The sequence below is a fragment of the Chionomys nivalis genome, chromosome 22 (genome assembly GCF_950005125.1).
Source record: "Chionomys nivalis chromosome 22, mChiNiv1.1, whole genome shotgun sequence".
NCBI lineage: Eukaryota > Metazoa > Chordata > Mammalia > Rodentia > Cricetidae > Chionomys > Chionomys nivalis.
The window spans coordinates 33,593,154-33,614,850 of record NC_080107.1 but is presented as its reverse complement, the minus strand read 5'-3'; the positions used below and the strand labels follow the sequence as shown (position 1 = coordinate 33,614,850).

The 21,697-nt window shown below is 40.7% G+C and overlaps 1 protein-coding gene across 1 annotated transcript in view; it reads left to right on the top strand.

Moving 5' to 3' along the window:
- Arhgap15 (Rho GTPase activating protein 15) overlaps positions 1-20,602 on the top strand; it is a 598,323-nt gene extending 577,721 nt beyond the window's left edge. The window contains exon 14 of the mRNA XM_057755169.1: positions 18,895-20,602. Coding sequence (XP_057611152.1) covers positions 18,895-19,078 — 184 coding nt within the window. The 3' untranslated portion in view covers positions 19,079-20,602. The remainder of the gene's footprint in view (positions 1-18,894) is intronic.
- Positions 20,603-21,697: the final 1,095 nt, after the last annotated feature.

The window sequence follows — 21,697 nt, the reverse complement described above, 5'->3', positions numbered from 1 at the left end:
TGCCATTTGGAGGTCCCTTCCAGGGAGAACCATTTGTGTCCCCTGACTCTGCGCACATGGTGTTTGTAAAGCAGCACATAGGGGGGCTTTGCTAGGGAGATCTTAAAGCTCAGGCAGAAAAAAATAATCACATCTCTCAGCCATTGGCTGCCGTGTTTGTTTCCTTAAAATGCACAGCTAAATGCTCTCTCCGCACAGATACTATTCGGTGGGTGGGGTATATCTTATTACCGGGTTATTTTCCAGTACATTTGGCCTAGTTAAGGTAAAGTATATTAACTTTCTCTCATACTAAAGATGAAAACAGAGTTGCAGCCGTCGCGAATGCTTCAGCCATTGTCAGAAAGTTCAGAACTGACAGGAGATCCAAATAATCAAGCCTGCCTGGTGCATATACCGTAGTTTCCCCCTGGGACATCTGCTCTAATCCGACAATGTATCTGACTGCCATGAATGTAGAATTACTTTCAATAAAGATTTTATTTCAAGCTTGGATGACTTCCTCCAAAACATCTTGTCACTAAGGCAAAGTATATCATTGAATATCTGATATTTTTTTTTCCTCCCCACAAGTCAGCTTTTGAGGGGGAAAGAAAATACACATTTCAACTCAAGTACTCCACTCAGGTCAACTCACTGTAAAAAATCACATTTTAACATATCTAGGCTGATTAAAGATTTGCTGTGTTAAAGAAATCAGGGAGCTGTCAAGAGAGCTTCCCCTGAAGTCTGGAAATGGGAAGCCAGCAGCACGTTTGCTCAAGTGCCCTGCACACTCTCCCTGCGGCGGCCTCCCATAGACAATGCTTCTGGTGAATGCTCGGCTTCTAGAATATTTGTCCTTTGGCAAGCAAGGAACGCTTATAGGTCATATCTTCCAATAAGCATGAAAGTGTTCCCAGGCCATAAGAGACATATGAATGATGATCTCTGGGCTTCGTGTGTTCTTCTGTCCCTCCACTCTGTTCTCCTCCATCATGATCTCACCGTCAGTGAGTACGTTCACGGCAGGGGGACAGCCGGGAGCAGGGAGCTGTGCTTTTCTGAACTCACTTGCAGGCTTCTCTTGGAGCTGCTTACATTATTTCAGCCTCCGTGTCACGTTGTTTAGTTTACGCTTAGCTCATGTAATCTTAAACGTAGCTTATGCTGCCTACAAGGTTTCGCCCTCACTGAAAGAGCACAGATCAAATGGTTTAACTCTAACGGGATGGGAGTCATTATTTGAACATTTCATAATCACGGCAACATTGTAATGGCAACATTTTATCCCTATTGTTGTATTTTATGACTAAGGGACAAGACTAAGATAAGAACTCTGAGCACAAATAAAAACAGCAGGAATAGTAGCACGAAACAAGAGGAATGTTGGGACTTCAGCCTGCTTCTCCCTTCATCAGCTGTGTAACTTTTGGGCAGTTCATTTGATCAAAAAGCACAGGAGCCAAGGGGCTACACGTGAGCTTTCCTGGGAGGACTTTTAGACACTCCAAAGTCTGTAACTAAATCCGTTTCCTATGTCAAAGCTCTTTTAGTGCGACCTTCTCTCCCTTTCCCTCCTACAAAGCCACGGTCTGCAGAACCACAGAAAACACATACGATGAAGAACGACATTTCTACTAATTTCCAAAGGTTTTCACAAAGGTTTGGATTTTAACTCGCAAAATTTCCATGGTGTCACGTTTGCCATTACTTTCACTTTTTAAGTGGAGTCTGAGGCTCAGAGAACTGCTAAAATGTTTCTCTCACATGCTTAGCACTTGGAGAGCGAGCACTGTGGATTCGGCATCCTGATTATATTATCGCTTTTCCCACGGCAATGATTATCCCCACCCCCCAGCACCAGGTGCAAGGCACTATGAGCTTTTGAAACACGTCAGCCTACTGCAGACGACTGTAACAGGGTTGCTGTGGACGAGCCCCAGACATTGACATACTTTTGAATTGTCCGTAGACGATGGTAACAAACAAGCCAGATGGACAATATGTTCTCTTTGGTGAACAAGTTTGCAAAATATAAATTCTTTATGGATATAATAGTTGCGCCATTTTTGCTGATCATAAAACATGAGTTCGGTGTGGAAGTGGATGATTCCTGAAAGTTCAAGTCTTTTCTTTGGCAAGTTTCCTTTCTATCAGAATATCTCTGATTCCATATAGCTCATGGTGACTATCATAAAATGGTGTTAACATGGTGATAGCTACCTATTGCTACTAATGGAAAGAGGGTAAAAGAAGGTGGGAGAGAAAGAAAACTCAGTCTGTGGCATGGGCTCAGCAAAGCCCAGACAACCTGTAGAGGTTCTGGAGCCGCTGGGCCACGGCAGCCCTTGCCTTATTCAAAAGAGCTCAGCTTTTATACATTCATTGCCTTCATTTACTGGTCAAAGGCACTTCCAAGAATCTTTTAGGCTGAAGTGCCTCTCCTCAGTTTAGGGAAATCTTGCAGAGCTGATAGCTGAATCTGTCTGATGGCAGAGTACTGGGAGCTGAGCCTTCCTTGAAGGCCAACAGTTCTCAACCTGTAGGTCATGACCCCTGTGGGGGGTTGAACAACCTTTTTGCAGGAGTCACATATCAGATACCCTACATACCAGACATTTACACTATGATTCATAACAGTAGCAAAATTACAGTTATGAAGTAGAAACAAAATAATTTTGTGGTTTGGGATCACCACAACATGAGGAACTGGATTAAAGGGCTGCAGCGTTAGGAAGGTTGAGGACCACTGCTTGGAGACGAACCTACTTCTGAGAGTCGGTACAAACAGAGAAGTCAGCATATCACAGGCCACCCGGAGTTCGCCTGCTGCCCTTTGCCAACCCATTCTTCATGGATATCTGGTAAATGTTTCCCCCGGGATGACATGGGGCCTCTCTTCCTGAGGAAATCTTTAAAGTGGAAGATTTAGAAGGCTGAACCACAGACTCAGATGCTGAAACCAAGCCTGATTCTTAAGCCGTCAGCTCACCCCTCCACTATGAACCCTGGGTTCCTTTTCTCCTTCACCTATGGCCTCCTTCAAACCCAGTGCCACCCACTCCTTCATTCACAGCAAGTCCAAATTCCTGTTCACCTTGGGATTTCTACATCAGACATTAGCTATGCCTAAACAGCAGATACCTTGGAAGTTCCATGTAGGTGCCACGCATACTATCCCTGTCCCGACTGCAAGAATGACTCGGCCTCTTTACTTGATCTGAGTCAATGGCATCTTGTTGTTATCCACGAGATGACAACTCTTAGCCTTGGCTTCTGGTCCCTGGACTAAAGAAGCCCAGGGGCCAAGAAGTAGCTAAAAATCCACTGATTAGATGTATTGCTCTAACACGGAGAAGGGCATCTTTATTACCTCCCTATTTATCTTGCTCCTGAGAATGCCATGTCCTATTACTCATCTTCGTGACTCTCCGTAAATCAGGTTGCCTTGCCTGCCCCTCAGGCTCTGTTACTAAGATTACAGCTACCTGACTTCTTGTAATTAAGCCCCATCACTCTATTCCTATCCCATCAGGGTCTTTTCAACTCTATTGCTGTCGGTGAGCCTATGCATGGAGCAGACACTCTTCCAATCGACTCTCATTCCAGAGTAAAATCTATTTTACTTATGAACAATGTCTTATGGACTTTCACTGACACTTCTTAGTTACGAGGAATCCCCAACTATTATTTGTAAATGTTTATGTATTACACAAGCTGTTCTCCACAGATACAACACCCTGACTAACCAGATGTAAGAGTTTTGGCAATTGGGCTGTTCTCTTACCCAAGGACACATCTGTGCTGTGCCTGCCACCACTGCCTGACTCATTGTCACCAAACAGATAGCAGAAGAGCAAGCCCCAACCTTAATTATATTGTTAGCCTTCTTACACTACTCCTGGAATTAGAACTCATGGGATTTGGTCCACAGAAAGAGTGTGTGACATGCAAGGTATAGTTGTTGTCCATCCACTGAGGAAGAAAGGATATAGCAGCAGGACTAAACAGAAAGAAGTGAACTGACTTGTAAACTCTAAAGTCCCTTTCAGTTCAATCCCAACCTCTTAACAAGGTCAAAAAACATACTAGCTCTTGAGGCTAGAGAGATTGCTCAGTGGTTAAGAGTGCTTGCTGCTCTCAAAGAGGTACAGTTCCAAGCACCCACATGGCAGTTCACAACTGCCTATAATTCCAGTTCCAGGGATCCAGCACCCTATTCTGGCCTCCACAGCACCAGGCATGCATGAGTTGCACATACATGCATATACGTACTCTTACAGAACCATAAAATACAAATCTTTATTTAAAATAGCTATTTCTATTTCTACTTCTATGCTCTTATTTTTCCCAGAGTAGGTGGGATTGTGCCCTAATTGAATCTAAGATTCCAGTCTTCTAAATGAATTATGATTGCCTTTCAAATTTTTCTGGATTTGCCTTTATTCTGGGGAGCTATGCCCAGAATATATATATATATATATATATATATATATATATATATATATATAATCTGTTAATACAGTATTTCAATAAATGCTTATTGAGTACTTATTACTGTGACCCAAACTCAAATCTTGGTCTATGGAAGTACTCTAGACCAAACAGACCAAACCTGGTGTTGAGGATATTTGCATTCTGCAGATTAGCAGAAAAGAAAGTGTCTGGCTTTTGCAACCTCAGCAGGCTGGTGCTACTTTGTTCTAGTTTGCAGCTGTCTTGGCCAACTCCCTATTCCAGATTCCATGTGATAATGGTAGAATGTGAAACTATCATAGGTCACATTCACCTAGATATGCAGCACAGTAATTTCTACTTAGCTATGCCTGGTATAACAGACATGGAAACTATAAAATCATGCTAAACCACTGGGCCGTTCTGAAGGAAAAGAACATGACTGTGTCTTCCCTCATATTCTTTGAGCCTTCTAGCAGCCTTCATACCCAGCAAAGTAGGCTAAGAAGGAGTCAGACAGTTACTGTCCTGAGACCTCACTGATGTCTCCATTCTCCCTTCCCTGCTCAGAAGGTCTATCTGTAGTCTACTAGCATTGTAGCCTGGCTTATCTCTCTATCCAACTATTGGGCTACTCATAGCTGCTGTCCTTTGCTATTCAAATACCATGATTTGCCAAAATCAAAAGCATTTTCTCTGCTTTTCCAGTGTATCTCACTCCACTGAGGCCATGAATTCTGCTGAGTCCTAGAAAATGGCAAGAAGCACAGTGCATGCTGGGCAGAAATCTTAGTTAGTAAATATTCTGCCTTCTCATATTAAATGATACTTCAACTTTCCCAGAATGTCTATTCTTTGGGCATTAATCCAGCAGCACAAATCATTCTTCAAAGGTCACTAAATCTGCTATCTACCTTAAGGAATCTCAAATGTCCTGCTAAATATTTCTCTTGATGGGGAATGTAGGCCTTTTTTTTTTTTTTTTAAATAAATGATGTTGCTTTTATTCCCAAACAAGAATTGATCCTCCTCATTTCTTCATTGTTAAAATTCAGGGGGAAAAAAACTATTTTGCAGTCTGAGTAATCTACATCTTTACATCCCAAGTGCTTAGCAGAGTACCCAACACAGAGAAGCTCACGCAAGATGTTGCTGAATTATGCATAAAATATTGAATAATATTGATGAATGCTCCCAGTACCTCTCCAGTATTTATAAGGAAAGTCTAAACTAGATATTAATAGAGGTAAAACTCTAAGTGGTTAGAATTTTGAATGATTTTTTATTTTCTTATTTTGACTGTCTGCATTTTCCATGGTGATAAGAACCGGACTCGCTGAACATAGCAGACAATGAGGACTACTGAGAACTCAAGAACAATGGCAATGGGTTTTTGATCCTACTGCACGTACTGGCTTTGTGGGAGCCTAGGCAGTTTGGATGCTCACCTTACTAGACCTGGATGGAGGTGGATGGTCTTTGGACTTCCCACAGGGCAGGGAACCCTGATTGCTCTTAGGGCAGACGAGGGAGGGGGACTTGATTGGGGGAGGGGGAGGGAAATGGGAGGTGGTGGTGGGGAGGAGGCAGAAATCTTTAATAAATAAATAAATAAAAAGGAAAAAATAAAAAATAAAAAAAAAGAATCTATGGCGGCTTTGAAATCACCATTTCTATTTTCACAGCACTAATTCTTCATACAAAGAAAACTCATTCCCTCTTCCTTCCATACAATAGCTGTTTGCTTTCACAACATCGTTGCTTCCCTAACTGTGCTGTGTTTCCAGCCAAACACCTTCAGTTTCTGTCCTGTGTCCTTCCTTTTAGGAGTGCACTATTTTAGAGCCACCCTGATAACCTGATGGCTTACAAGCTTCTGTTGAAGTTCAGTCACTATAGAAAGGATTAAAAGACTTACTTTCTACTTCCCCTTCCCAGGGGGATTTATGTATGTCTCTCTTAGGGTTCTCCTTGGTTCCTATCTTCTCTGGAGTTGTGGACTGGGGTTATAGGCTGGTTCTCCTTTGCTTTAAGTCTAATATCCACTCATGAGTGAGTACATACTGTGTTTGTCTTTCTGTATCTGGGTTACCTCACTCAGGATGTTTTTTTTCCAGTTCCATCCATTTGCTTGCAAATTTAAAGATGTCATTTTTTTTAACCACTGAGTAGTACTCATTGTGTAAATGTACCACATTTTCTTTATCCATTCTTTGGTTTAATAGCATCTAAGATTTTTTCAGGTTTTGGCTATTACAAATAATGCTGCTATAGCTGAGCAAATATCCTTGTAGTATGAGTGTACTTCCTTTGTGTATATGTCCAAGAGTGGTATTACTGGGTCTTAAGGTAGATTGAGACACAATTTTCTGAGAAACCGCCATACTGATTTCCAAAGTGGCTGTACAAGTTTGCACTCCTACCAGCAATGGAGGAGCATTCCCTTACTCCACTTCCTCTCCAGCATAAGTTTTCATTAGTGTTTTTGATCTGAACCATTCTCACAGGCGTAAGATGGTATCTAAGAGTTGTTTTAATTGGCATTTCCCTGATGGCTAAGGATGCTGAGCAGTTCCTTAAGAGCCTTTTGGCCATTGAGATTCCTCTGAACTGGCTCTTTGGAACCCATTCCCATTGGAGAATACCTTGCTCATCCTAGATACATTGGGGGGGGGGCTTGGTTCTGCCTCAAGTAGTGACAGACTTTGTTGACTCCCCATAGGAGGCCTCATCCTCTCTGAGGAGTGGGTGGGGGTAGGGTGGGGAGAAGGTGGAGGGAGCAGGAGGATGGGAGGGAGAGGGAATCGAGTCTGGTATGCAAAATAAGATTTTTTAAAAAATAAAAAAAATATTTTCACTGAGAAAATAAAGTAAAATATGGACAATAGAATGATAATTCTCAAATTTCAACTGATAATCAGCTACTCCAAGGACATTTGAAACAAGAAGCTATCCCTGCCAAACATAGACTGCCAAAACCTTGTGAGGATGTCCTCAGAGGGAACTGACATCCCCTTCACTTATATAATAAGGAAAAAAAAACCAGAGATTAACGAGTTCTAAGTACACACTGGTAACATTCCTCCTAAGCTTTTCAAACAACACAGGGTAAATATTTAAGACCCATGTTTTGCACTAATTTCTTTTAATTAGGTGCATTGTTCTGTGGTCTTAATTAATGCAGAACCATGTACAACACTTGATAGTTCATATAAGACGTGACTAGCACGTACTAGCATTTCAACAGGTTCATTTGGAAAACTCAGGTAGAGAACAGTAGCACTTTTATGAATGTTTGCTTCCTGAAAATACTCTGAACGTACGATACAATTTCTAGATGTTTCTTGTAATTGCAAGTGGGATCTTCGGATTATCAGTTCTTAGGTAGCAGAGCAAACTTATGTTACTCTTGAGAGACCCACTATAGATGACTAAAGCTATCCTAAAGTCTGAGGGAAGACACTTTTTTGAAAGCAGAGCTAAAATTCTCTGTCATTCCACCAGCAGTGTGTTTCCATTTGTGGTAAGAAACCATGACACATGAGAGAAAATTGTTCATACATGTGTGTTGATATTCTGTTTGTGCTCTAACAAATAAAGCTTGCCTGAAGATCAGAGTACAGAGCTAGCCATACTAGTTAGCCACAGAAGCCAGGCAGTGCTGGCTGGCACACACCTTTAATCCCAGCACTCAGGAGACAGAGACAGACAGATCTTCCTGAGTTCAAGGCCACCCTAGGCTACACAAGACTGAATCAGTCTAGAAGAGAAACAGAGCCAAGCAGTGTTGGTTCACACCTTTATTCCCAGCACTAGGAAGGCAGAGACAGGAATTAATATGGCTGGGTGGAGAGAGGACTCTAAGGAGGGAGGAGACAAGAGCTCAGGATTCAGTCTGAGGTTTTGTACAGACAACATTCAGTCTGAGGACTTGTAGAGACAGGGTACCCCATTGGTCTGGGGATTCTGTAGAGGTAAGAGGTAGAGGCTGGCTGCTCTGTTCTTTAGCTTTAGCACCCTAATATCTGACTCCAGGTTTTTATTATTAAGATCAATTAGAATTCGTGCTATCTACTAGCTCTGTTTTTCTTCTGCCTTCTTGCCCTTCTCCTTTGTGTAGTTACGCCCTTGAATGTGAATTAGGAGATTCTGAAAAATGTAAATATGTCTTCCGGGATATCTGGCTGGCCGCAACTCACTTCAGTTGACTGAAACTCAAGTCTTCCTCAGGCCTCACTGTTGGGAATAGCTCTGATTTCAAACTTGAAATGCTGGATTGTAGTCCTGTGCAAAGCGAATGTCTATATCCCATGGTATTACTGCTCTCTCCTCAGTAGCTTCGGTCAACATACTCAGTCTCACCTTAGCTCCTTTCCTCCACCTGAAATTCACTGGAAAGCTTTCTGTCTGTTATGAAAACAGAAAGATGGAAGGAGGAACAAGCCTATTGACATTACAGTGATGTAGATAGTCAGGTCCTGGCTCCAAATACACAGAGCGCAGAAGAGCTAGATACGCAGGTATGTGTGGCTGTGATTATAACCAACTACCAAAGAATATCATGTCACTAATCGTCTGGTAGCAAGTGAATTATTCAATAATTAGCTGGCGTGGGGGAAAGGATAAATTTATATTGTGATCACATTTTCAAACTAAACTAGACTAAGATAAACTAGGGAATATGATAAAAATAAAAATTGACATTACTTTTTTTTAAACTAAGAGAAGACTGGAAAACTGTATTTTCTCTCTTTATATGGCTGAATTTTATGATAATGACAATAATGGTATAAACTGCAGAAGGACTACTACCACATGTGACTATATAAACATAAAAGAAAATAAAATTAAGAAACAGAAAATCAGGAGCTATATTTTTGATAAAAATGATGAAGGTGTTATCATTGAAATCCCTAAGATCTCAGAAGTCTGTACAGAAAAGACTCTTTCTGTCTATGACAGAAAATGAAGGAGCAATTTGTTAGCTGCCAACTGATGAGTGCTTAAAGAACTTAAGGTATTTCCATGCTATAAAATGAAATGACTGTTTTTAAAGAATCCTATTTCATGAATGGCAAGTTGGAAAGATGCCCATGATACACATTGAGTAAAAGAATGGAAGAACAAATTTTAGAAAATTTTCTGTGTTACTATTTCATTCTTTTTTAAAGATATGGCTGCATATTTTAAAAATATGCAGGACAGTGGTGGCGCATGCCTTTAATCCTAGCACTAAGGAAGCAGAGGCAGGTAGATCTCTGTGAGTTCAAGGTCAGCCCGGTCTGCAAGAGCTAGTTCCAGGACAGGCTCCAAAGGTACAGAAAAACCCTGTCTCCAACAACAAAAATAAAAAATCGACTGCATTTTATATATTTTATACAGGTAGTATATGAATACATATTATCATATGTAATGGTAGGTAGATCAATGAGTAAGTAGAAAACTATCTCGAAGTCACACCCACTGGCTAATAATAACCGCAGTGAAAGCATTTCATTAGGAAACAAGAGACTTTGCTTGTTACCCTAGGTACTTTTTATTAGCACATTTTTAAGGATTATACAGTAGTTTTATAGAAATAAACAAATGGACTAAATAAACAAGCATAAAATTATGTGCTCTCAATAGAAAAGATGGCAAGAAATATTCACAAGAGAAAATATACAATTCTATTTATTTGCATTTGTTGATTTCTTTTCCAGGATCTGAAGTTTAAAGAAGAGCATATAATAGCTAGCTATTTTTCATCTCCAGTGATTACATTTTAAAGACTATACCAGATAATAACAATGATAGCAAGGCTCTCCTACATGTTACCATGTGGTTGAAGGATCAGTGCTTGTCTGAGGCAAAGATTTATCCTACCTGAGAACTTGTAAGGGACTCCTGTTTGCCAAAAGTCTTCCCCAACATCTGGCATCAGATTTCTAGGAGATGATCTTAGTATTTTGTGAGATCTTTCCAAGTGACTCCCACAAACAATAAGGTGAGATCCTCTGGCATGTTCCCACAAAGGGCAGGACTTCCCACCACTGCAAACACTGTGTTCTTAAGCCAGATGACGTCATAGGAGACCATTCTGTGTTTGTGGAGGTTAATACACACCATTTGTCTCTACCCACTGAAGGCTACAGGCGAAGAGTAGTTCCCCACCTCACCTAACCATGGGGCTTTCTGCAGAGAGTGCCAAGAGCCTTCAGTGGCAGGCCAGCAAGGGACAGGTGGATTAGCCTGCTCAGAATGAAAACCTCTACCTAAGGAAATGTTGCAAAATTTGACAACAGAATATGTGGTAAAAATTTTGTTGTTGTTACTAATTTTATGTGTACTAAATCCTTAGTGCATGCCCATTTTCCCTTATAAGGGAAACAATACACAAAACAAAACAATACACATTACACATCTGAGACATAGCGATTGTTCGTGCTAGGCATGAGAAATGCTGAATTCAGAACTGTAGAAAGAGTATTTCCTCAAATACAAACAGCAATTACACTATGTATTCATTTACATACTCTATATACTGACATTGCTATTTTTTTTTCCAAAACCCGAAAACGGACTCCCCAATGCCCTTAGAATTGAATCCCTGACAGGGTGCTCCAAAAACAAAAAATCCCTGTCCCCTTGGGATGGAGGAACAAGTCCTGTCCTGTTTAGGCAAACATATCAGGGAGGGACGATTCCTGGAAAGGTACAGCAGGTGCAGAAGGTCACGCAAGTCCCTGAGGAGTGCCTCCCACCTCTACCCCCTGGCTCACTAATCCATGGTCACACTGGACTTTTCTCTACTCCTAGAATGGCAGAGCCCAGCTTCAACCTGGACCACTGCACTGTAGCATGCTCCACGACACTACTCTGCTCCTTGAACTTAGGAGTACTATTTGAAAATGGCGGCAGCCAGATCCAGCCTACGCGCGAATCTCAGAGGAGAGATTCTAGGTCACTGGGATTTTTAAATTGCTTGGGGTCAGTAGAAGAACTACCCCTTCCTTTCTGAGTTTCCTTGTAAACCATTTCATGATTGAAATCGCATTATCTATTGAGTAGTGTGGGCTTGGCTGTCCATCCCACCCCCGCAAGATTCCAGTCACTCCTCAGGCTCCTTAGAGGATGGATTTGGCACACCCTGCAGACACCAGACTCTGAATGCTGAGGTCTTATTTATAATACCAAATATAATGTGTCTGCTATGGAAAGAGTTGTTATACCACATTGTTTAGGGTAGATGTAAAGGAAAAACTCGATAGTCTTTCAACACAAATGCAATTTTTCTCAAATGTTTCCCATCTGAGGTTGGTTAGATCCCCAAATACAAAAGCTGTGGATAAGGGAGACTGGCTGTGGGAGCTCCTACTGGATAAGGATTCTGTCTGTTTTGCTTGCTGCAACTATCTCAACATTCAGAATAGCACCCGGTGCATAGTTGATTATTAAGGAATGCACTTTTTAAATTATACTCATGGACCGGTGAGGTAGATCCATGGGTAAACAAATATAAGGACCTGAGTTCAAATTCCCAGTACCCACATAGAGCCAGGTGTAACTGTGCCTTTCTAGAACCTCAATGCTCCTATGGCAAGATGGAAGGCAAAAAGCCATATTCCCTTTCTCACATAAGGAGGACGATGAGGATCAACCTCTGCCTGCATGCTGCAGCGAACATGACTCTCCTCACTCACAGACCTGCATTCCTCCATGCACACACACATACACACAGAAGAATTAGGCTCATATAAATGTCACATTTTCTCCAGTCAAACTCCTTCCTTTATAACTCAAGGAAAAGCTAAAGTTTATTTTCAAGTATGTTTGGTGAACACTGGCATACCTGAAACATCATGATTAGCATGTGAAAGCATCCAGCAATAGTACCAATAGTATTCCCTTCTGGTATTTAGAAAGGCAGGCCTGTGGCTCTGACGGCCCATTTTATTTATCATTGTTGATACCTTACAAAACGCATAACTAGAAATAAGTCATTAGTTGAAGCCCACGGCTATTCGTTTATAAATTCTCATTCCCTATATCCTGTTAAACAATGTGAATATTATTCTAAAGGTGCTTTAGTCTATATCTATAATGTATGATCAATAAAGATATGAGTCAAGTGGATAATTGAAAGTGTTTCCATCTTCTGTATTGAAATTAATGCAAAGTAGCTCAATAAATTTTAAAGAGCAGGCTGTATTACCTATCAATAGGCAATTGCCATATTGGGTTTTTTCCTATAATGTATTTTTAAAAATTATATATGCATGGTCCTAAAGATCATTTAAAGGCAAAACTGTCAGAATAGAGCAATAACTTCCACTTGGGATGCTAGCCGTGAGCTGATTTTTGGAAACTAATAATGATATAGTATCTAGATACACAATTGAAGACTACAATTAGTTCAAGCCAATTGATTTCCAGATTGACATGTGACATTGGCTGAATCGGTTGTGAATGATCACTCTGAAACACGCTGATGCCAAATGCAAACTGCTCTGTAAGTGTGCTCCTGCCGTTAGTAGAGTTGAGCATTCTCCTGACATATGCCACAACTTTAGGAGAGAAGGTGCGACTTTTGCAGATTCCCCAATCTTCTAAAAGGCCAGAGGAGACAGCAGAATAGTTTGCGCAAACGGAGGGAAGGCAAGCATATGGTTAGCACGCATCCCCTCAAAATAGTCACAACACATAAGAAACATAAGTTGAGCATATTGAAGACTGATTCTATTTGTAACAGTCTCTCTTTACTAAATGGTCAAAATGACGGCTAACATTTCGCACGTGGTGGCTGAGATGTGTTTTGCATGCCAGGTGTGTGACTTGGTGGGACACGTTTGTCACCACACTCTTCCCCAATCCAGTAACACCCTCTAGATGCTCCTCAGACGGGAAGAGGAAAGCTACAATACACCCCCAGAACTGAAAACTTGTCCTATGGGCAGTTACGTGGCTTTCTGTGTACATTACCATGGAAACAGCAAGAAACAAACTTTAAAGGAAGTTTGCAGGCTGGTGAGATGACTCAGTTGCTAAAGGCAACTTGTGGCCAAACCTGAGAATCTGAGTTTGATCCCCAAGACTAATATGTCTGATGCAGAGGACCAACTTCTGGAGGTTCTTCTCTCACTCAGATACACACACATGCGTGTGTACGCACGGACACACACACACAAAAAATACATTACGATTTTTTAAAAAAGGCTGCACCTACCTATCAGCTATCTGCTTGAACATGTGCTGCTATTAAATATGTTGCTTTTCTTGATTCCATATCAGCTTCTCGTTTGATAACAAGGCTCCCTTTCCTTGAGTCATTTGGCTGTGACTGTACACAACCACGAAATTTCTTTCAGTTAGTTCAAATTCTGCTCATGTTTGGAAAAATATACCAAGCATAAGGCTTTTCTGAGAGTTTCTGGGTTTTGTTTGGTTGGTTGGTTGGGTGGTTGGTGGTTTGGTTTTTTGGATTTTTTTTCTTTTTGTTCTGGCCTAGGATCCAACATCTGTAGTGTTGAAGTGCAGACTGCATTTTTCATAATCCAAAATCGATGGGTCACTGTCACCTGACAGGGAGTGGGAGTCACATTTTTTCTCCCTATATTGCTATAAGGTATCACTCTTCTGACCTTGTGGGAAAAAAAATCTGACTCATTCAAGACTGTACAAACTTGGATTTAACCTAGTGTTACAAGCATTGCTACTACAATGAGCATGTATCATTGCTATTACAGAGCACAGTTATAAAATCATAGTTAAGTCTTTGTTAGGCTCTATTAGATAAAGAAGTGTTTCTTTAGTCTTTCTCAAGGAAGAGATGAAGCCTGATAGTCAGCCATTGGCGGGAGCTTAAGTTTGAGTTTTTCAAGCTGCTGAAAATCAGGTATCTTTGCTATTAGGGTTTCTTGAGAATAAATTAATAGCAAATAAACATCTATCAAGGGACTTTCCAAATGCCGACAGGAGAGCTAAACGATTTTCATAACTTCCCAATCGTTCACCAATTCAGAGTATATTATAATCTCTCAGCCACATCATCACCCTTAAATCTCTCACTCATAATTTGTTCTCTGTCATTTTGCCTTTGTTCTGTGATGAAGGCTATGTGTCTTGCAGTCTTTTTGGGGGAGAAATAGGCTAAATTGCAGCTCAGAATTCACAACACTGCCATGGACTTTAAGAATGATGGAATATATCCACCTAAAGAAGAGAACTCTCTGGGCTGGTAGCAGAGACTGCAGACCCAGAGAAACGCAGGCACATCACATCCAGTAACCGCAGACAGGCCCTTAGCAGAATCCACTAGGTCAGGGTTTCCCTGACTGCACAGCTCAGTGCTGCTGAGGCACGAAAGTCAGGCATGCCATTTAAGTCAGAGAGGACTACACGAGTTGAGCGTTTTCTCTGCAGTCTTTTCGGCGTCTTAATAACAGTTCTGTGCATTAAGATTTTCAAGAGGAAAAACAACGCTCAATCTTCTTCAAAACTTATCTTGGATGCCATTTTTATGAGGCGTATGACAGAAATAGTGTTGCTCAGAACTCACTTTTGGTGAGAGCTTTCTGGAAGGTAGTGCCAGCTGTGGCATCCCTCCAACTACTGGAAGTGCTTACTGCGCATTTGTTGTCCTCCATAGTTATGAGGTTATACAAAGTGCACGCAGGGTTTTACTTGCTTTGGTTAGACTGTGTTCTTGTGTGTGCTCCACCAGTAGTTAAGCCCTCGACTGCAACTCACATCTACTCACACGGGAGACTAGAAAATGTGCTATTACAAAGTGACAAATAAACACTTTTTCATAATATGCTAACTATATTTAGGACCCTGGGATTGACTCTCTGTGCTCCTCAAGCAGCCACCTAAATACTCAGGCGTCTAGCAAGGTAGGAATGGGTAGGCTTTTATGTGAACAGCAAAGTTTACCATAGCATTAACCCATTTGCCAGGCAGCCCTGATTTCAGAGTTTTCCTTGCTAGAAGTGTCTGTCTCTACAGACACGTGAAGCAGCAATTTCCACATCAGATTGGCCCTCACCCTCAGTATCATTTCTAAGCTAAAGATCAGTTTTTCTAACCTATCACCTACTGTTCATTGATACTCAGAAAATAAATGGTTGACTACATATGCACCACCAGGTTATATTTTATAATGGTAAATAAGGTGATCAGCACAAGTACCATTTAATGCACACCCATATTGTCTTATCTCTTTAACTACAGCTTGCTTTTCTTGAAGGCCTAGCAAGTGACTTGATTTTCTTAATTTAAGAAACAAATTTAAACTGCTATCAAAATTTAATCTGCACTAATCCAGACACGTAATAAATAAATAAATAAATAAATAAATAAATAAATAGTATAAAGCTATGTTATTCTGAAGTATTTACATTAACAGGATCATTTTAAACACTCATCAATTGGCATTATCAAAATCAGATGGGAAATTTCTAGAGCATGAACCTGAAGAAGATGGGTTTAGGATGAGATGTGATAATTTATACGTGTATAAAAAGCAATAACTGGGCATTAGCACACTGGGGTAGGAACCTACACACTGGGGAGTCCCTATGGCCCAGCAACTGAGATGGAGACGCTTTCAGAGTGACTTGCTATACTTCATTATTCTTCTACTCTCCATTCTATCCAAACTCAACCAGGTACCCACCTCTAGATCTCACCTTATCCTGGGTTCTGAGAAAAGGTCTTTTGCCAACACACACGCGTGCGCGCACACACACACACACACACACACACACACAAATAACCTGTAACTCTTGGAGAAGAGCGAAGTTTCTAACCTCAATCCAGCCTTGCTTCTCTGTAGGGCTGTATCCCCTTAGCTGTGCTTTGGGGATGAGAACTGAGCAGGCTGCCACTGGATGAGTTATCCCATCACCTCCTGTCCGCCATGATTAGCCCCTGTAGTTACCAAATCCTGGAGATATCTTGACTTCTGACCTTATTTTTTGTGGTTGTCACTCAGTTTGAGTTCCCAACTATCCCAGCTCTCCTGCCAGTTCTTTATCCAAGAGAAATTAGGACAGTCTAAATTAGAAAGTATAACACAAACCATGTTTCCATCTTGCCCCTCCCCTTTCAGACTCTCTAAACTCCCATCCTTAATGACCTGCCACTACCCAGGTGCCACTGCCAGGCCACTTGCCATCACACAGTCAGTACTGTCTGAGATTTCTGTCTGCTTTCCCGATAGCCTATAACGAAAGAGAACTGCTCTCTGCTGGGCGAACCTCCACAGCTGAGACGTTTGCTGTCAATGGGTAAATTCGCAGCAACCTTTGCCTTCTGAGCACTCAATTACTTGTTATGTTTTGTTTTTTCCATTTTTGTCTTTGGCAATTGTTCACGTCTTGGAGTAACTGGAGCTGGTGTCATAAAAAGCATTCAGTTAAAAGCAAAAGATAAAAACCTTATTTTTTTTTTACCTTAAAATAAGTCTTACTAATGACTTTCATAGCACACTTGCCAAGAAGAAGTTCCAAAGATCTTAAACTGAGGTAAACTGCCATGCTGTGGGGAGCTAAGGCTTGTTTCACTCAACAGATGTGGGGAGAGGAGGCTTATATCATTTTACAGCCTTTGAAATAGGAAGCATCAAAGTGACGTAGTCTTCTTTCTCCCCAAAGGAAACTTTAAATTTGAAATCTCTGATAACTAACTGAAACTCTAAAAATATGAGACTCCCTTCCAGAAATGTAGTCATGCCAACAATACTCACAGGTACAAATGTTCTCACTTAAAACAGGAAGAAAAGAAAAATGTGAGGCAGAATGTCTTAAATTTTCACTCAGAACTGCAGTCATTTTCAGTGGTGGTGCATGCTTTTAATCCCAGCACTTGGGAGGCAGAGACCGGTGGATCTCTGTGAGTTTGAGGTCAGCAGATGTACAGAGTGAGTTCCAGGACAAGCTCTAAAGCTACACAGAGAAACGCTGTCTTGAAAGACAAAAAATAAAATAAAAATAAAAAATAAAAGAAAGAGAAAAGATTGCAGTCATTTTGTCCACAATAAATATGCTGTAACCAAATTGACAACCACAGTTGTTCAGTGAAGGATGAAAATTCAGAGCCTCTTATTGTAGACTCAATAATTGTGCAAGGCAGAGAGGAGTGAAATGTTGACCCCATTATGAAGCATAAGGGCGTTACCAGACACTTTGAGATGATGTATTCTGAAGAGCTGGAACCACACAGCCCACTACCAGCCTTAATTCTGCATGACGTCAGTCCCTATGTTCACAGAGCCCCAACCATTTCACCTGCTCAACAGAGCTAGCAACAGAACCCGCTTCTTGGGGCTATTATGAGGATTAAATGTCACAAGAAAATCATTTAAAACAATGGTTCGATTATGGTTGCTTGGGAAAATTTAAGCCAAGTACATTTTTCTGCCAACACTCCGTTGCATCAACCTGGGCTGTGCTCAGATACAAGCCAGAGAATGGAACTTCAAGGGTTCCATTGGAAAGTAATGAAAGCCAAGAGTCTGCTGTCTCCTCCAACTACGGACTGCGCAGGCCAGCATAGGCCAAGTAAGACAGTGTCAAGGTCTCAACAGTTCAACCAAATTCCACACCGAGCACTGAGAACAACAAAATCACTGTCTCACTCATACTTCCTTTGGATCAGGCTGTCTAGATGTCTACAATAGCATTTCTTTGCCCATGCCTTACACATGCTGTCTTCTTTCCTTACTGTCATTGAAACTGTGCTCCCGAACTATCATCTATGAGTCCATTCCCTGTTTAAGTGTCGATCTGGCAAGAAGGTTTGGTTTTCTTTCGAAAAGTCCTTTGGTGACGCGTAAGGCATCCCTTAAATACAACATCTTTGTTGTACTGAAGGTATCCCAGCTTCTATGCAGTCCTCATGTGAGCAAGTACCTCTCTAATCTCAGAAGGATTCTTTCTCTGTAGGAAGGCTACGAGATTCTTCATTCTATTAAGGCATGAGAAAATAACCCATCCAACTGAATGGAGAAACAGAATTTTGACATATACCCAAAAGTCTCAGGACCACACTTCCTATGCAAAGCATATTCCAGTTAACTTCTGCTAGGAATATGTCCCTCATTCTAATTGCTAAAGTCTTACCCCAGTCTGTCTTCCATTATTAATCATGCATTTATTTTCTATTATTATTTTGGATTCTAATAAAATCTATGAATACGTTACCCTTCTTCTCCATTGATTAGAAACACTTCAGAGGCTGAATCTTTTTAATTCCACAAGAATTTTTACTGTTTAACATATTCATTGAACATCCACACTAGCCATTTATAATGAGGACTTAAAGCTGGACAAGGTGATGTTCTGATTCCATTCAGTATACTGTTCAGGAAGGGCTCATGATCAGTGCAGCGTGGTTCTTTATTTTTCTTAGAACTAGAGCTAGCCACAATTTCACCTTAAACATCAATGGTATCTTTATTTTTTTTCTTCTCCCCAGGATAGTGGCCAAAGCCTCCAAGAATCTCATGTCCACGCAAAGCTTGGGGATTGTATTTGGACCTACCCTTCTGCGAGCTGAAAATGAGTCAGGGAACATGGCAATTCACATGGTATACCAGAACCAGATAGCGGAGTTCATGCTGAACGAGTATGATAAGATCTTCAACTCAAAGGAAGACTGACAAACAAGACAAGCTACTGAGTGTGCTCACATCTGTCTTGATGCCTAATATTTTTACATTTCTGTAAACATATTTCTGAAATATTTTTTTCTTTCCAAGCGACAGATGCTTCATTTTGTGAAAACTTCGTGATGATTTTGTATTTAAGTTCCAAACATTTGAATAAAATAAATGACAATATTTTCCTATATGTGTTCTACATTAACCCTTTGAGTGTTGTTCCTCTTAGCATTCTAGGAATACATCATAAATGTCTCACACTCTTAAATAGTGCGTACAAGACAGCACCTAGGCATAGCTCTACTACTGAACCTTGGCATCATGCGTGTACTGGTGTATGTGCAGATCTGTGAGCATGTGGAGAAACTGTGGGTAAGTTTGAGAGTGTGGACACGTGTACCCTATCAAGATCCATATGCACCAATGCATCAACTGTGTCCCCACATACCTAAGCATCCACAGAGAGAACACAAGCAATATGAAGGCATCTCTGTTCTCAATCAAAATAGAGTAATTTCATCTTTCAATTGTACAGCCAGTGATCGTCAGCGATGGGTGAGCTTTGCAAATACAGCATGCTGAGTAGTAGCTTTTCTGAAGAACAAAAGGACAGTTCAAGGGATTTGTTTGGACTGTTCTTTCTTTGTGGGTAAAAACTATTTTGGTTCCACAAACATACCATTTTGTAAATTAAATGGATTGATCTTTATTTTACAGAAGGATTGTACTGCTGTTTCACGTTGGTTCTTCATCAAATTGTGTATCTTCCCTTTCCCCGGGTATGCCATTTTATGTAGAATTTTTAATAAGTTTTGAAAGCTATTTTATTGGGGAGTTATAGTAACTCCAGCTAAAAAGAACTATTTTTAAATGCTTGTACTGTTACGCCCTAAGGATTCCTTGACTAGACTCATTTTATTTTATCCATTTGATGGTTACTTTCAATTGTGATTGATTAAATAAAGGGATAACTGTCTAGAATATATCAAACATTGCTGTATTTTGAAAAGTATGTTCTAATCGAACACATCTCGTGTCGTTTTATGAAAGAGTTCTGCTGATAAAAATGTAGACTTATGTTTGACAGCTTTTTATTAAACTCAAATGGAATGAATAAAGCTAATCCAGTGTGATAAGAAAGTCTAGCTATTGATTTAATCCTAAAATGAAAAAATAAAGCATGTAAATAATATGTGTGAAACACTGATCCAAGAGCAGACACTCAGAGCAATAATGAGCTCGGAGGCGTATGCTGTAGCATGGATGGGGCATTCAGAGATGAGAAAGACAGCCTTAAGAGACAGTCAGATGTTCAAGTACCAGCATCCATGGTGCTGTCCAAGGACACTAGCTTGAGGACAGACACAGTAAGCTTGACCCTCTTGAATGTCTTTATTTTAGTAAAGGTGCCAATACGTGGGCTCACAGCCAAGAATAGTGAAGAGGGCACAATTAATTCTTCACAATGGTTTCAACAAGTGGGATGTACACACATCCTATCACAAAGCCAAGAGAAGTCACAAGAAAGAGATTATCTAAAGCTATCAGTAATAGTGAAGCAATAGGATGGCTAAGCTGGAAAAGATCCTTACATGTAAAACTGTACTTATACCTTTCAATAAAACACAGAAACATGAAACATGGATTTCTGGCATTTATTTCTAGTCTTCCTCAAGGCTGTAACATTCTCAATGAAGTCTTTTCCAAGACTTTAATTATTTCTCCTTTTGAAAAGTGAACAGCAGGGTTAGAGGCTCCAGGAGGCAAACGCTGTGTCTTCACGAATCCATCTTTAAAGTTATTCTGGAAGCTTTGACCAGAGAGAAATCAGACTGCAAAGCCAAAGAGAGTGGCGCTACCTGCTTTGAGCAAAGATTGACATCCCCTTGCCTCTGCTGCCTTCCAGATTCATAATCTTCAAAAGCATCAGCTTCTTGATTTCCAATCAGATGGGATTTAGCCTGATTCAGACCCCAGCTGTGTCCTGTCCCTGCCTGCTAAGGGCATTGCATCAGAGAACATGTTTCCTCTCTAGAGGAAGGCCTTTCCAAGGTACTGAGCCAAAGTGCCCATCACAGGCTCTCACTTGCTCACTCAAAAAGTACAGAAAGGTCATGATATTCCACAACATTTCAGTTAGCCATGATGTCTAGAATCACTGTCCCCCGTGTTAAAGCCGAGTTTCCACACTAGTTTGGAGCACTAAATGATTTTATGAAACTGGACAGTATTCTCCATTAAAACAACACCAAAACAAAACTAAGGAAAGTTAGCAAGGGTCTCTTACAGTTTGCGGCACTGATGATATGATTGTCATATAAAACACCTATTATGTATTACTACCCTCTGTAGGAAAGGAGGACAGATGCCTAAGGATTAGTTACTAACAAGTACAAGATCATAGATGTTGGCCATTGGGGCAACCATGGCCACCTCAGGATTCAACACCTGTACATAGAAATGCCCAGAGAGTTGGGCAGTACCCGTTGCAGAACCATTGACAAATTATATTAGTCAGTGTTAAAGAAACAAGTTGTAATTGGGAAAACCAGATAAGGTTTCACTGTTGAGATACTCTGGGGAATCTTCTGTATAATCTTGATTACTAGGATTTATTAG